At 40.7% G+C, this 15,417-nt stretch overlaps 1 protein-coding gene across 2 annotated transcripts in view; it reads right to left on the reverse strand.

Moving 5' to 3' along the window:
• BCHE (butyrylcholinesterase) overlaps positions 1-15,417 on the reverse strand; it is a 53,396-nt gene that overhangs the window by 8,612 nt on the left and 29,367 nt on the right. For both annotated transcript variants that reach the window (XM_064516581.1, XM_026105767.2), the window contains exon 3: positions 270-436. In XM_064516581.1, coding sequence (XP_064372651.1) covers positions 270-436 — 167 coding nt within the window. The remainder of the gene's footprint in view (positions 1-269; positions 437-15,417) is intronic.

The raw sequence follows: 15,417 nt of genomic DNA on the forward strand, positions 1-15,417 counted from the left end.
TCATGTTGTAGATGCATCTGCTCTGCACAAGTCCAGGGCCTGGGCCTGTTCCCGGTTTTGTCCCAGCGTGTAGCTGGGTGCTACAAGGTTATGGACTGATGACCACAGCTGTAGGACATGTAGGAAGTACAGTTCTGAGCATCAGAACATCTTGTGGAAATACATTTACAAACAAATCAAGTTTTAAACTAAAGTATCCCATTAATATGAAGCAAATGAGCTTGCATAAAACAGTTTACATACATATGTCTACAAAAAAGAGCTTTTACCTGTCATTTCCAGGACTTTGGGAAAAAATGTATTCCAGAATCGACACTGCTGAGCACGTAATTTTGTACGTATCTCTGAAGGTTCGGTATTTAAAGTTAAATATTTTTGTTCAGTACTCGTGAAGACTGGCCACCTCGTTCCATTAGCCAGAGTCGCATTTGGTGTTCTAAATGAGTAAAGAGAAACATTTCATTTCTAATGAGAAATTACCTCAGCACATCAATTAAGTAATTTTCTTCTGTTGAAGAGTTATTTTATTTCAACTTAAGTTTGTTAGTTTGGAACTACTGAAGTACACTTTTGTAAGGAACAAATTAAAAAATATATATATTTGAACTTCATTTAACAAAAGTAAAGTGATTTATATTAACCTTTCAGGGTGTTTTGCTTTACCTAAGAAAAATCGTTAATAAACTACCATAAACAAATCACACTGGAATTTGGAGATTGTAGCAGAAGGTGTGAAGTATTATGGGTGACTAAAGAACAAACGAACTAACAAATTGGAAGGCTGTCATGTTTGTTTTAATTTGAATGTTGCTGTTCACTTCCGATAGACAAGTATATTGGGCTAAATGTCTCAGACATGCAAGCGAAGGTTAAATAAAAGTCTAAATTTTGGATGAGAGCTGTGTTGGAAGAGAAGAATTTTCTCATTAAGAGAAAGCAGTTTTTTCTTCAAGCATGCCGAGCACCTTTGCTGCAGAGCCAAACATGAAAAACCTCGGCTCTGTTGGAAACCAGGAGGAGGTAGCGTGTGCTTGGCTCTTTATAAAGCAGACATTGAGTATTACAGGATCAGAGCTGCTAGTAATAAAATAGTTGTAATTTTTATAATATGATAGAATTCGTAAGGGTTTGGGAGGTACAGGCAGATTAACATTCAAAGGGACAGACATTAACATCCATTTGTTTCCCCTCCAAAAAGGACATTTGAATCTGTAGCATCTATAGGATGAATCTATATAACTTGAGGAGAAAGAGAATGGTTTAAGGGTGCAGAAAGAACATTGGAATGGGCAATATTGTTTTGGGGGACACATGAGACAGAATATGATCTTCATAGAAAGTGGATGGTGTGTGACTTAAATTTAAGTCTATGTTAGCAAAGAAGTTAGACCAATTAAACATCTTGCTTCAGTGGAAGCACTGGAACTTGTTTTCTCTGCTAGAAGCTGAAATCAAGGAACCTGGATTTTAGGGCAGGGCAACATGGCTTGATGATTCTTGGTAAGATAAGTTAAAGAGCATTAGCAGCTGCATTAATTTAATTATTGTTACTTTACTTTTCGCCAGTGGTTCGAAAGGAGCCCAGTGCACGGGGAGCTGACATGAGCTCTGCTTGTCAAGGAAGGGAATGAGGTACCAGGCATGGAAGTGCAGCTGCTAAAATCGTATCCATACCACTGAGTTTATGCAGAATGAGTCAAGTTCTTGGTCCATGCTTTAGTGCTCTGCTTTACTCTCTGGCCTTCAGCACCAGGTATTGGCCACTCATAGAAGCGTGATATGAGAGTAAAAGGTTCAGTAATGTGATTGAGCGTGCCCATTCCTATGTTCCTAAATTGCTCACTTCTTTACTAATTCTGCTCTGATTAACTTACGGCACCCTTTTTAACTGCACATTTATTTGTGGCTCATGAGAACGATTACTTAAGCAGAGCTGACTTGCACTTCAGTTCAAGATCAGAGCACTAATGGTGCTGTCAGTATTCATTTAACAGCTTTTATGCTCTGAAATAAATCATGACATTCCACATTATAATTTACAGGTGTGGGGGGTTATACTATGGCTACAGATGTATTTTACTAAAAGTGATTGAAAGAACTGTCAGATGAACACAGCATTTTAAAATGTATGAACCTGCTGATTAGGACTTTTTCTCCGTATTCCTATAATGCTTACCATTGAGATAAATGTCCAGTAATCTCCTCCTTTGCTCTACTATTGAAAACTTCCAAAGTTAAAAAGCAGCTCCCAACGACAGCAAAGCAGAAAGATCACAAGAGTACAATTTTTTTTTAACTGGTAAGAACACAAAGTTTTGACTGTAACCTCATTGCCCTAGCACAATTACTTTTCATTCCTTCTTGTAAAGAACTTCATGATGAGAATGGTAATGCCCAGAATAAGCTGTAAAATTCCATAGTCTTTGGACCAAATGCAAAGTTTAATACTATATACAAAACAATTTGAATTGGAAGAATATCCTTACTGAACAGAAGAAATCCAACGCACCCCAACTCTACATCTCCACTCACAAATACTAATTATAAGTGAAGACCATCGTTGCAGATAGACTATAGGAACTTGGTTCTACTGAAAGAAGGCTCAGAATTTCCATGGAAACCTCCATCCTATTGACTTTATCAATTCCTCAAACCTTTGTTCATTCACATACTCTTTCAGCTTCTGGTACTGCTCAATTATCTCTCTCTCTCTCTTTCTCTCTCTCTCTCTCTTTTGTACATGCTGCTTTTGCCCCCTCAGAGCTCTTATTAGGACCTGAAGGTGAGTTTGGTGCCTTCAGCAGGGCCAGGCCAGCTTTGCCACACACGTGCAGGGGTCCCTCTATCCCCTGCGTCTACCTCATCAAATATTAATTGCCTTCCTATATCTCTGTCCCTATCTTTGAGCTCTGGCTGGGCAAAACCTTCATTTTGTGTGGAGAAAACAGGAGCTACTTCATTGAATATTTTAGGAAGAGACTAATTTCTACAGGCTCTTTAATGTTTGCATGAGAGAGTCTTATGGCAATTAAGGAGAGCAATTGTCTGAATTGCTCCCAGGGAAGAAATGCAAGGGAAAACAAAACAAAATATCTGTGTTTAAACTTTGATATAAACAGGATTTGTTTCAGTATTTCAACTATTTTTTTTCTTTGCGTATGCCCTGAAGTTATAGGCTGGACTCTCTACTCTTTCACAGTGGTACAGCACCTCATTTATAGGTACTCAATTATTTCATTAAGATCTGTCTTTAAGGCAGCCAAACTTATTTTCTCATTAACTTGAAAAACAGAGTTTCTCTTTGGGCTCAATCTCCATTAAAGCTGCTCTCATGTTCTACCTTTATGCATATACATGTTCCCACCGAAGTTCATGAGCCTTATTTTAATCCCGTGCTCAGTGGAATTTGCTTGGCATTATTCATTGTTACTAAGCTCAGACTCTCCCTCTTTGGGTATTGCATTCCCGTAACTGGCAATAACACTTAATTCTCAAGATTCATTCATAGTAAATATGCTAAGTTTGACATAGCAGAAGTGAAGAAGATTTTAGAAGAGCTTATTCCCTGATCAATTCTGTGTATTTAGTGTTCATCTTCAGCAACTTCAGGAAGAAAAAGTTAAATTGGTTCAGATGAAAAATGGGAGAGCCTAGACATAGCGAGTTCTGTTGATCATTATGAACATATTTTGGTTACCCTTCTTATTAACCTGATCAAACAGCTTGAAATACAATACTAGCTCACTACATATTTATTAATATTCACATAGCATTACTCTTACAGGTGGCTTATCAAACATGCACAAAAATTTAATTCATCGTTTAACTTGTAACTTTTTTCACAAGTGCTTGTGATATGAAGTACCTGTAAAATATGCACTTTTGCATATGACGAATGAACATTGAACAGTTCTCACTCTGCAGCAGTATCACCATTTAACATATAGGTTCTTTTGTACCATTACATTACACTTTGATGTAGTCTAGAAAGTAGAATTTTCTGTGGTAATTCTCGTGAAAAGTGTTTTAGCATCCTGTGCCTTTCTGACGCATATTGTAAGCATTGACTGTAGCACCATGCTAGCAGAGATTCTCTCAAGCTTTTGCTATATTTCTATTTTGCTGCTTTATTTGTAAAGGGATCTAATTAACATGCTGTGTGTTGCTCCATTTCACTAAAGAAAAGAAACAAACATCCTTTAGCTGTGTAACGTAGCTGGGCTACACCAGCCCAAGGTCATTAGCAGAGCTGGAGCTGGCTTCCACCAGGCCACCTCCAAGAAGGGCACGGCAAGCTCATTCGCCTACACTTTATCCTGTAGGCAATATCCAGTTCTTCCTTGTTCTGGGAAACAGCAGGAAAGGTGGTGTCTCTGTGCCCAGCTGAGTGCTCGATGCTGCTCTAACCACAGTAACGGCAGCAGTACTAGTCAAAGATGCTCTGTCCAAAGTGAGGCAATTTCTTCCTCAACGCCCTCTGCCCATTACCCTCATGCTAGCACTCGAGCCCGTGTGTGTCTCGTTAGCGGGATGGGTTGCCCACTGAGATTAATGAGGGGTTATGATAATGCCACTGCAACCTCCGCTTTCCCTGTGCAGTAAGAGTTGAAATCAAATTTAGAGCTGTTCTCGCTAGGTGCAACTTTATTGACTTCACCAGGCTTGTATCTGCTGATGCTCATTTTCAATTTGGCCCCCTTTTCTTTTAAAGAGCTGGTTTAATGGGAGGAGAGAGTGAGTGTGAATCATTTTTTATTAGCTTTCATGATTCCTCCCAGCTATCAAACAGTACGGACAATAAGCTGTTTTTCAGTGGATGGCGTTTTATGGTGTGTTACCATGGGCACAGGATAACAGGCTGGGGGAACAGCCTTCGAGTTGACATAACAGCAGCAATAAGCTTGTGTCTATTTTCTATAGTTGCATTACGAAGGCTGTAAGAATTATGGAAATAGCGGGTTCAGCGTCAAAGAAGGAACATACTGTGAGTGTTTTGCCCAAGGGGTAGCTCGAGGAATGAAGAATCGCTTGCGTACGTCTATACTGCACACAAAAGGAGTTATTGAAGCTTACACACATATGCCCGAGCTAACTTTAAGACAGTCACTCGAATGCTAACTGCGGTGCGAGTGTGGCAGAACAATTTAACATAGAAGTTCTTCTGCACCTACTACAAATACTTGTTCAGTGGCCCAGTGCAGGTATAAAACCTACTATTAGAGAATATGATTAACAATGTGCTTTGAGTTTATACTTGTGTAAACGAGAGAAGCCTAGAAATCCTTCCTACTGAAGTCTTAATCAACGAGCCATCCCGTCGACTTCAGTGGGATTAGGATTGGGGGAACCCTATGCTTTGAGGAAAGGCCGTAAGATTTGTAGCCTAAAAATGTATCTTAACTTTACAATTGATTTATTAATGGTTATGTCATGTAGAACACTTTAAATTAATCATGCTGTCACTGAACAGAACATCCAAGGTATCTTAAGTACTTGACTAAGCATTTGAGCCAAATGGATGATCTTTTTATTTTATTTTTTTTCCTGGCCTGGAAGAGAACGTGTTGTTTTTCCCCTTTCCTATTTCGGCAAAAGGGCCCTTGTAATCAGCGGTGGAGCTGAAGGGGAGAGACACTCGCGCTCCTCCAGTCCTTCGAAACGCAACGAGCTGCGTTGGGCACTGGATCGTCTCGGAGCGGGGCAGGAAGCGTTTGCTGCCTTCGTCGGGCAGACGTGGCCAGATGTCTCGCGTCATTTCTAAAGGCCACAGCGCGTGATATTTATACCTACATTCGTTTCCTAGTCACAGCGCAACGAGTGCCAGGTTAGCAGCAATTCTGGGCCGTGCTGCAGTCCCCGGAGGGACCATGGCGTCATGATAGCGCACATTTGCCTTGTGTATGCAGGGTAATGTTTTGCTCAGAAGGTGCGACTGGGAGCTTAACTGATACTTTCCGGCCCAGTCCTATTAAAAGAAGAGCAGATTTTAATGTTAAGTACTGGTTAAATCTTCTCAAACCCTCAAACAATTTGGCTTAATGCCGGTTTCTTCATACCAGGCTATTAGTTTCATATGAGTCACTGCTAAGTAGACACCAGAGAGGGCCATGAGGCTGAAGACTCAAAATCCCTAACCTGAGGAGCAACCCTAGCTACTGCAACAAAGGAATCCATTCTGGAAACTTTCCTTAGAAAAGTTAGCAAGGGAAAGGATGAAAAAAAAAATTTGTAATACCTCTAAGAAAATTGTTAATGGCAAAAATACCCCCGGAAGCTCTAGCTATTGTATATTCTTTCCATTCAGAGATCGCGACCTGTGTAGATCTGAGAGGCTCTCACTCTACGAAGACGTAGTTTGCATCTGCTGCCTGTATCGCCACCAGTTGCGGCCACCTATGTATGATTCAAGGTAACGAATTTACTCTCAGATTTTTTAAATTCAGACAGTTATTCGGAACATTTTCCTAAGTCAACTAATCATTTACTATCTACTAAAATGATTTGATGGGTTCTCTGAACAAAACCTTTACGTCATACCAAAATAAAATAAAATAAAATGTACTCTTTGAGGTTTCTATTATTAGAAACTGCAAAAGCAGAGACAAGAAGACAGAGGCACTTTTCCTCCCTCTCCGTTATCCAAAGTCTATGAATTGGCCCATTTAGAGCAAGCGGGCAGGGGAAGTGCCACTCCGACAGAAGTGAGCTGGAAAGCTGGCAAACTCTCACTTAACAAATACATTCATTATTTTTGCTGTCAATGCCACTACCAATAGGTGCTCTTGATACACAATACTGTGTAACAAGTTACTTTACTGTTTACTTTTAGTGTAGACTGCTCTTCAGAGTATTCCTTAATATCAGCTAATCACTAACCACCTAATTTATTGAACTGATGGACTCTCTGTGCAAAGGCACTGCCACAATTAATATTTTATTTTAAAATATTCTCTTGTCTTAATCCCCTCACATTCGTGGGAAACGCGTCTAATCTATCAGCTGAAAAAATCTATCAGCTGAAAAGTGTGAATGGTGCCATTTATAATAACCAAGCTCTGAGACTACCACACTTAAAAGGGACAATGCGGACAGAGGTATTATCGGCGTGTGGAATAGTGGGGGATTGGGAAGCGTTTATGATTATCTGTTTTATACTCCAAGCTTCTTTGTACCCTTGTTCTCGTTTACAACACAAGCCTGTGCTCCCGTGGTACTAGGGAGCTTAGAAAAAAGCTAAATAATATTGGACCTGTTTAAAAGCATTGATCTGTTTATTAGAATTCAATGCTTGCAAGAAAATAGTTACCAGTTTCTGCAAATTGGTAGCAATTAAACCTTTCTCATTTACTTGCTCCTTAAATATGACAAAAAAACTTAGGTCCCCATTCTGTGATCTTCGAGCCTTACTCAAACTATAGCAAACAGAAATATTCATATGATTAACTACTACCCTGTTTGAGCAAGGTTGTAGAATTAGATCCTTCAAAACACTTTTCTTAGAGTTGTTTATGGAAAACTTGTTATAGCTGCTAGATTTTGAACTCATTTCTGTGATCTGTGAGCGAGAACTGAGCACAAGGACAAAAAATAAAGTGCCCCTGAGTCACAGCCCAAGGAAACTGCTTTGCAAGTTATATTGAAGATAAACATTATTTCTTCTGCTGATCCTTGGAGAAACCTGTACCATCCAGCTGGCTTACTTTTTAACTGACAGAAATTGGAGCCGGACCTTTGCAGCTAGGCTTTCTTGCACCTTCACAGGCTAAATAAAGCTCAGGATGTTCCTTCCAGATTCCCATTTGGTGACAGCAGAGGCATGTTTAAACATCTTAAACTATAAATTATCATGGTATGCACTATTACAAGTGATATCAGTTTCAGGAAATGAAGCAACAAGCTGCTGCTTCTTTTTTGGTCTTATTGTGCTCTCCTCAAAACAGGCTCCTGAAGCAGCCAGCAGCAGAGTCCGAAAGGACTCTCGTTTGTGGATGTCTCACCTTTTTTGTGAATTCCTGCTGTACATAAGGGACTGATGAAAGTGAGTGCTAAGGTATCGGACATAAATAGAACAGTGTTTGAGAAACCTAAACCTAGGATGTGCTGCCTGAGCCCTTGGGGCATGTTTGCACTGCGTGTTGGAGGTCAGTGCGTCGAATCTCCGGCTCCTGGCCCGGAGCCTGCTCTCGGATCGGAAGTGATAACGATGCGGGTCAGCGAGGCCAGAGTTAAGGAGCCCTGCAAACCCCGCCGAGGTGCATCTCGCCTTCTGCGCCCACCCTCGTGCTCCTGCACGTAGCTCTCCCGCGTTGGGTGCACGTCCCAGCAAAGCCTGCGGCTATTTCAGGACCCCCTGCCCCAAACTCTGCTCTACTTTATAGCGCGTGATGAGAAATGATTATTAAACAAGGAACAACGTTCCTGCTCGTCCGTCTAGGAGTTACTAGTGCCAGAAACTTGAAAGTGAGTTAAAATGGACTTTCCTGAGCAGCTATAAACTTAAACCCGAGCAGCCCTTGCTCTTCCCTTGGATTAAAACAAGCTCTAGTTAGGAATGGAGATCTATATTGATTTAAATAAGCACAATGTAGTCTCAGTGTCCTCTGAGCGGGCACTATCAAACCTGTGTCTCCTGACCTCTCCACGCTGCATCTCAGCAGCCTCATCGGAGGGTGGTAAGATTTCTGGCCAAAAGAAAAGAAGGAAACGCCACAAATGAAGTGAGCCTATGGCACTGAAAGCTGCCACAGAGAGAGGAATGATTGACAAGGGGAAACGACGGGGGAAAGAAGAAAACCCAAACCAGACAATATCCTGCAATGTAATAGTAAGAGGTTCTTCAGGAAGAGGTAAAAATCAAGTTAAATTGACCCCAGGGAAATGGCTGAAATTTTGGCACTAATATGGAGATAATTTCAAGCCATTAAAAGTATGGTTTATCATGTCTTTTCTTTTTAAGAAGTACTTATTGCTCAGCCTGTAGCTTACAGGCACACTACGCTGAATAGGACAAGTACCTAGTGCACCATTCCTACAACATATAATTGTAGTCATTTACATGATTTAGCTTATACATTGAGATAAAGCAAGCAAGAATTCTTCATCAGTGCTTTATTCCTTCCTCTTAACATACATGCACCTGCCTTTTATTCTTTATTCTGGATGGTTTTTGGAAGACCAGTCCAGAACTTTGAGGTGAATCAGTATGTTCAGTTTTGATCCAAATCCAGCCAAACTAAACATAAAGATTTCTGGATGTGGCTGAGGTCCTAGGTGGAGAAGCACCTGTAGGTGTTTACAAAAGAAGCTTCTCTACTCCTAGACTGAATTTACAATGATGTAACACCTTTTCCTGGACGCCAGGTGCTTGTGTGAATAGTCTGTGTTCATATTTATGTCACTTATGAATAGACGTAATGGGGGCAACACTATGACTTAGAGTGGAGAAGGTTCCATTCTAAAGGAAATCTTTTGCAATTTTTTTTGGAAAAAAAAGTCTTTCAAACTACTTTGCAGACACCCTACGCCCTTTCACATGGTATCAATTTTGGCTTTCAAGGACCATTTTTCAAAGCTGCTACTTTTTTACACTCTTGGCTGCAGCAGGAAATCAGATGAAACTATAGTTTTTAGTCTTACTTGTAGGGGTTGAGGAGGGCTATTTGGAAATGGAAGAAGGTGCTGAACCCTATTGAGACTTTGAAGGAAGAAATCATTTCTGTAGAAGCTAAGTAAAAGAATAAGTACCCAGAAAGTGATGTGACACCTGACCTTTTACTCCTCATCTGAAACTGGCTGATCTCCTGTCCAGCCTCCCTCCCACGACCTGGAAAAGCATAAAACTTGCACACTATTTTAACCAGTATTTCTCCCTGGGACAAATCTAAAGAGCGTCTGTAAAGGGAGAGGAAAAATGCTTTTATTGCCTCAGAACTATTAATACTATATTTTAAATTCCCCGTGGCTTTGGTAAAATTTGTCAGTCCTGTTGGTTGTGAGAAAGAGTAAATACTCCACTCATATGTATATGATTGCTGTTTCCATCTCTTGCTTTCTCTGCCATTAATAGAGTTCATTCCCAGACACTCAGAAATTGTTAGATAAACGGCTTCAATGCTTTTCTTATCTCGAAGGACCAAATTTTCAATACAGCCTGTGTGGTAGACGCTATACTAGGGTATAACATTTGAGATTTGTTTTCAATTGTAATTGCCATAATCATTATTTCTTCCCAGGATGGATACTCCACGTAGTCCTGCGCCACATAAAATCATCTAAATTCATTGTGTCCTGAGGACTTGATCACAGTAACATTTTTCTTGATATTTCCCACTAATGCCATTGTCAAGTCTCTGCTTGTGGTAGGAAGAGCATGAGTCACAAATTTCTGCTGCCGTGTAGTCTGGGCCTCACTGACAGCCCTCTGTGTGCAACCATTAGGTGACTTTCAGTAGGGCGTATATGTGCTATTGCTTCAGCAGAAACTGAACCACTTATATTACGCTACTTCGTTAATTTAGATAAAAATCACAGCAGCTCCGGTAGAGGAAGGATGTCTCTGCTGTAAGTTTGAGGCAACACTGCTCAGAATATGTTTTGTATGAAATTAGGTAGTTGTCTTATGTTCCCTAAGGGAAAGGTAGAGAAAACAGATGGAAGCCAGGGATGTCTGGGGAAGATGATGATGGCAGCTTTTAATTCTGCATCTGCACTAGCATATGATTGTGTAAGATAATTAACTGTAAGCATGAAATGACTGATTTCCTCTTATGCAGCTTCTAGATTTGTGGGGACAGAATCTCACAAATCCTGTGACTAAATTGCTAACTACATTTATCCACAGCTGACTTCTCTTGCAGCTGATTGAAAAAAAATTAAACACCATATTGAGCTACCTTTGAAAAAGTGATGTTAGCTAACCTCTGCTGTTCCTCATTTCCTCCTTTCCTCCCCTTTGCCACTTCCCTGAAACAAGCCAATCTCTTGTGTTGGGGAGTAAATTAAAATGTGTACCGGAAAGTTTCTGTTCCTCCTGCAAAATTTCTCAGCAGGACTTCAAGTCAGTGTGCCAGAATCACCTGGAAAAATGGGGTTTGCAGACCTTTGAAACTCCAATTTCTGCCTTTTGAAGACAAAACAAGGAGTAAGCTGCAGAAAAGCAGCACTGTATCTATGGAAGAAGAGCACCCTTAGAAAGAGGATTAACTGTGCATGAGCACTAATTAGACCTTCACAGGGCCTTTTGCAACCATGCGTTTACATGCCTGCAAATGTTATGATTTAATGAGCGTAATTCCTAATCCTGGATTATCTCTGAAGTGTATTGAGCTTATACGTGAGCCCACCCCACACACAACTTGTAATAAATTCATCCATGCGTTTCCCTCATTTCACTGTTCACAGCTTCTTTCACCCAGAAACTGCTAGCAGGTCTCTCTGACACTTTCTTCTCCTATCTTTCCATCTGCTTTTGTTTGTCCTTTCTTCTTTGTCTTTTCTTGTTCATCTAGCTTCCTGTATCGATTAGCATTTCCCTCTCGTTTCCCAGCTTCTTCACTCACATGCTTTCCATCAAACATTAAATAATTTCAGTCCAGGCCTCGTATTCCCATCCCCAAATTTGAGGCAGAAATCAGATGATGCATACACCGGGATTTTTGTGCGTCTCTGCCTCCATGTCTTCAAACACAGCGAGTTTCCCTTATTCGGGCCCACGATTGTGGGTCCTTACTGGCGGTTTTGATCCTGCAGGCTTTGACAGTATTTTTGAAGTATTTGCTGGCTTTTCTACCTGTGGTTGTCACTGTGGTAACGGAACATATGCCAAAACTGATGAACTGTCCTTGCAATATAGCTCTGACTCAGAGCGCTACGTCGGTGATCATTTTGGGAACAGAGACTCAGCGAGACAAAGGTATTCAGGTGCTTGCCTCCCAGTGAAACAACCTTAAAAAATCTGGACTAAAATAGTTTTCTACAGGAAGCACAAAAGCTTATTGCAGATCTAAATCTTTTTCTCTTTTTTCCCTTGTAATTGAAATCCGCTGATTTTAATCACAGGGCTTTTTTCTTCGCCTCTCATCAGGAAGAGGTTTTTTTACCCGCTGCTCCGTTCCTGACAATTGTATTAGATCTTAACCTTTTCTATAATGTGCTACCAGTATTATGTTCAAGGCAAAGCTTAACATTATAGTTATAGTTTTTAGTTTGATGTCTCATTCAATTATTCCTACAATATTTGGACATTTCCTTAATAGAAGCTCTCATCCCATCTTTGAAATATGTGGTTTGACTCATCTTTTGTAGAGAACAAAACCTGTGTGGACTGCATTGGATTTGCTGCACATATGGGAAGTGACAAGACATTTTCTTGTGTTTTTGCAAGAGCTGCAATAATTTAAAGCCAATCTAAGCAATTTGTATCCTAGGCATATTTCAAAAAAATGACTGAATCAAATATTCCTGGTTTCAGTTTTGAAATTCTGTGACAGCTTGTCAGCTTGCAAGCCAGCAACCGAGATGACTGCCAAATGTGAGTCTCTAGTTACCGATTTTTCCATGATGCACTATTTCCAAATGTATTAGATAGCTAAATAGATAGATAGCTAAAAAGAGGTTTCCATTACTGTTTCTTAGTATAACAATATGCACGGACACCGAAAACATAAGTCGCTTTTAAGAATCTGAAGATGGAGAAGTAGGTATAGAAAACAATGTTTCCTAGATCATGACTATTTTTTGTTCGAGAACAAAAGGACCTGTGAGCATCAGCACCAGGTCTCAGGGTTGTGGCTCCTGCCTGTGTCTGCACAAATGTGGGCTAACCTCAGAAGCGGTACATTTCTTATCACAAAGTGCTCAGTGGTACATAGACCTTCCTAGTTTCTGAAGTACTAAAAAGTTAAAAAGGAGGTTGGAGTTTTTTGACTTGTGCTTTCTTTAGTGTGTTCTTTCCTTTCCACACACACAAGATATGGGTCCCCAGTTCAGCCCCTTGTCTGGACACTATATGAGCCTGTTGTTTTTGTTCTCGCTGTTCTGAAACTGCTGTCTATAAACGCGTGGTGATAAGCTGGTAACAAAAGCACTGAAGTTTATTATACATCTACCGGTGGAACATCAGGGAAAGGCAATAATAACCAGGCAAAGTGCTTCCGAGCTTTAGTGGGACAATCAAAGCCTCTCGAATTCCCCTAAAACATAGAAGGAAATATTTCAAAGGCTTTGCTTTATAGCAAAAGCTGCAAAGATTTGTTTCATCAGTTGTAAAACTGGCAGTGAGACAAGTTTTGCCAGTTTCCTTTTATAGGAATCATTTTTCACAAAGCCTTAAAAATATTATCTTTGTGTGTTCCGCTACGTTCTTACCTGAGTTTTCATCTCATCTGATTTGTCTGTCTCATTGTCAGTTTACTTTGCTTGTGTCTAAAAAATACAGTTACTAAACCTAATGAATAAAGTAATGCAAAAGGCATAACCTAGCAGCCACTGATTTGGGATGCCATATATTTTTTCGTGATAAATAAAACTCTGTCTTACTACAGCTAGCAGAGCATTCTGCTCGTTGTGATTGATAGTGCCCGTTAGTGTCACTTGCTTACTTCCACAAGCTTTCTGAAGAACATCAAAAGTGAAGCAGAGAAATGAGTTTTAAAAGTATTTTAAAAGAGAAATCTTCTCTCACCATGGACCTTATTTAAAGTAAGGCGTACAGGAGAAAGGCAATGAATGCTAACTCAATAGTGTTAGAGTGAACTTAATCTGTGTTCACACACAAGCACACTGAGCCTCCTCCCCGTCCCTCCATATGATGTTGAGATCACACTTTGGTTTCCTGCTGAATATGGTTTGGCTGAAGCTACTTGCCTGTCCAATTCTGATGTTTCTGGAATCTGCTCAAATGATTTTTAGACTACTCTTGAATTGATGTTCAAGGCCAATAGTCTCAAACACAAGAACTGGCTGAGGAGACCCTGGGTCAGCGTAAATGGAAAACTTCTAAATCAAAATTTAGGTCACTATGATCAACTTTTGGAATCTGTTCTTTCTCATAAGCCAGATATTTTATTATACTTGATCTATGCTGAAAGCACCAGTAACAACCCTCTTTCTTCCCTCGCTAACAGCAGAGATTTTTGAGGGAGCGATGACAATGTTCTCTCAAGGCTCAAATATATGCAAAAGAGACATCTTATAAAATTATGCTAATAACACTAGAAAAGGCTAGGTTACTTGGTCAGCCTTACTTGATACCAAAAGCTTAATCTTTAAAAGCTGTAGCGCTAACAAAACAGCAGAAGTATTCAGGTGAGGGGAAGGAATTGCCACGCATGCAGGTTTTTGCCTTCCACACCCTAGAAATTATTGGCAGTTTAGTAGAAGTTACCTTTCTCTACACATTAGCAGACATCGATGTCTCCACCAAGGCTGATGACACATTCATCAGCCAGGACCGCTCCCGGGTATCTGCACTCTCTCCCTCAATACACTGAATCCAATTTAAAGCGAGGGCACTCGAAGATGCAGCAGCTGAGCTGCGGGCAGACGTCAGGTAACAACATCGGAGACACCGGGAACTGCCTGGTTTTGGAAGGCAGAAGCCCTTTGGCCACGCTGTGGAGGGTAGTAACTGGCTGCCTTTTCCTACGGTATAAAAGATTGGCTATTGCTGCTAGTGATGCTCTTCTACACACTGTGTAAATCACAGCACAGCATTCTGCTCCACAGGTAGCGCATTATGCAGAGTCTAACCCGGTTTCTCTTGCCAGGCAGCTCCTTATGCCAGGATATAATTGTACGATGGAGGATTAGGACTAACGTATGGCATCTCCCGCATCTCAAGTGCCTAAAAGAACTTAAAATGGCATTAGGGTGAGGTAAGCACGCTCTAAATGATGTTCTTTGTTCAGAAAAGCAGAATAACTGGAACAGTTTGCTTGACAATAATAAATAATAATAAAAATCTGTGTCATTCATTACTTACATCTGCTCTTGAGATGGATCATACACGTATTTCTGAGGGGAACTGTTGCTGTAAGTGAATAAGTGGCAGATGAGGTACCCATACTGCCAGGTCAGTCAGCCGCAGCTCCGTGGCGGGTGCCCACCTATGCTCTGTTTATTAGGATCAAGGTTAGCATTAGTTGGTGATAATCCAACAGGCTGACTCCTAAGCATCGCGCCTAGAAATCTTATGGGCCTGCCAGTCTGCCCTTTTCTCAAGTTATTTCATGTCAGCTGCTTGAGCAGTCACAATACATGAGGAATTTAACTCTTTTTCCATTCATCTCAGTCTATATGCTCTGAAGTAGCAGCATGTATATGGGTTGCTACCACAGGTAGTGATGGATAGCCCGTTCCTCTGTGCAGGAGCACAGGTAGTCACCACGTCTGCATCCCCATGCAGCCCCTGTGTCAGGG

The sequence above is a fragment of the Dromaius novaehollandiae genome, chromosome 9 (assembly GCF_036370855.1).
Source record: "Dromaius novaehollandiae isolate bDroNov1 chromosome 9, bDroNov1.hap1, whole genome shotgun sequence".
Classification (NCBI taxonomy): Eukaryota; Metazoa; Chordata; class Aves; order Casuariiformes; family Dromaiidae; genus Dromaius; species Dromaius novaehollandiae.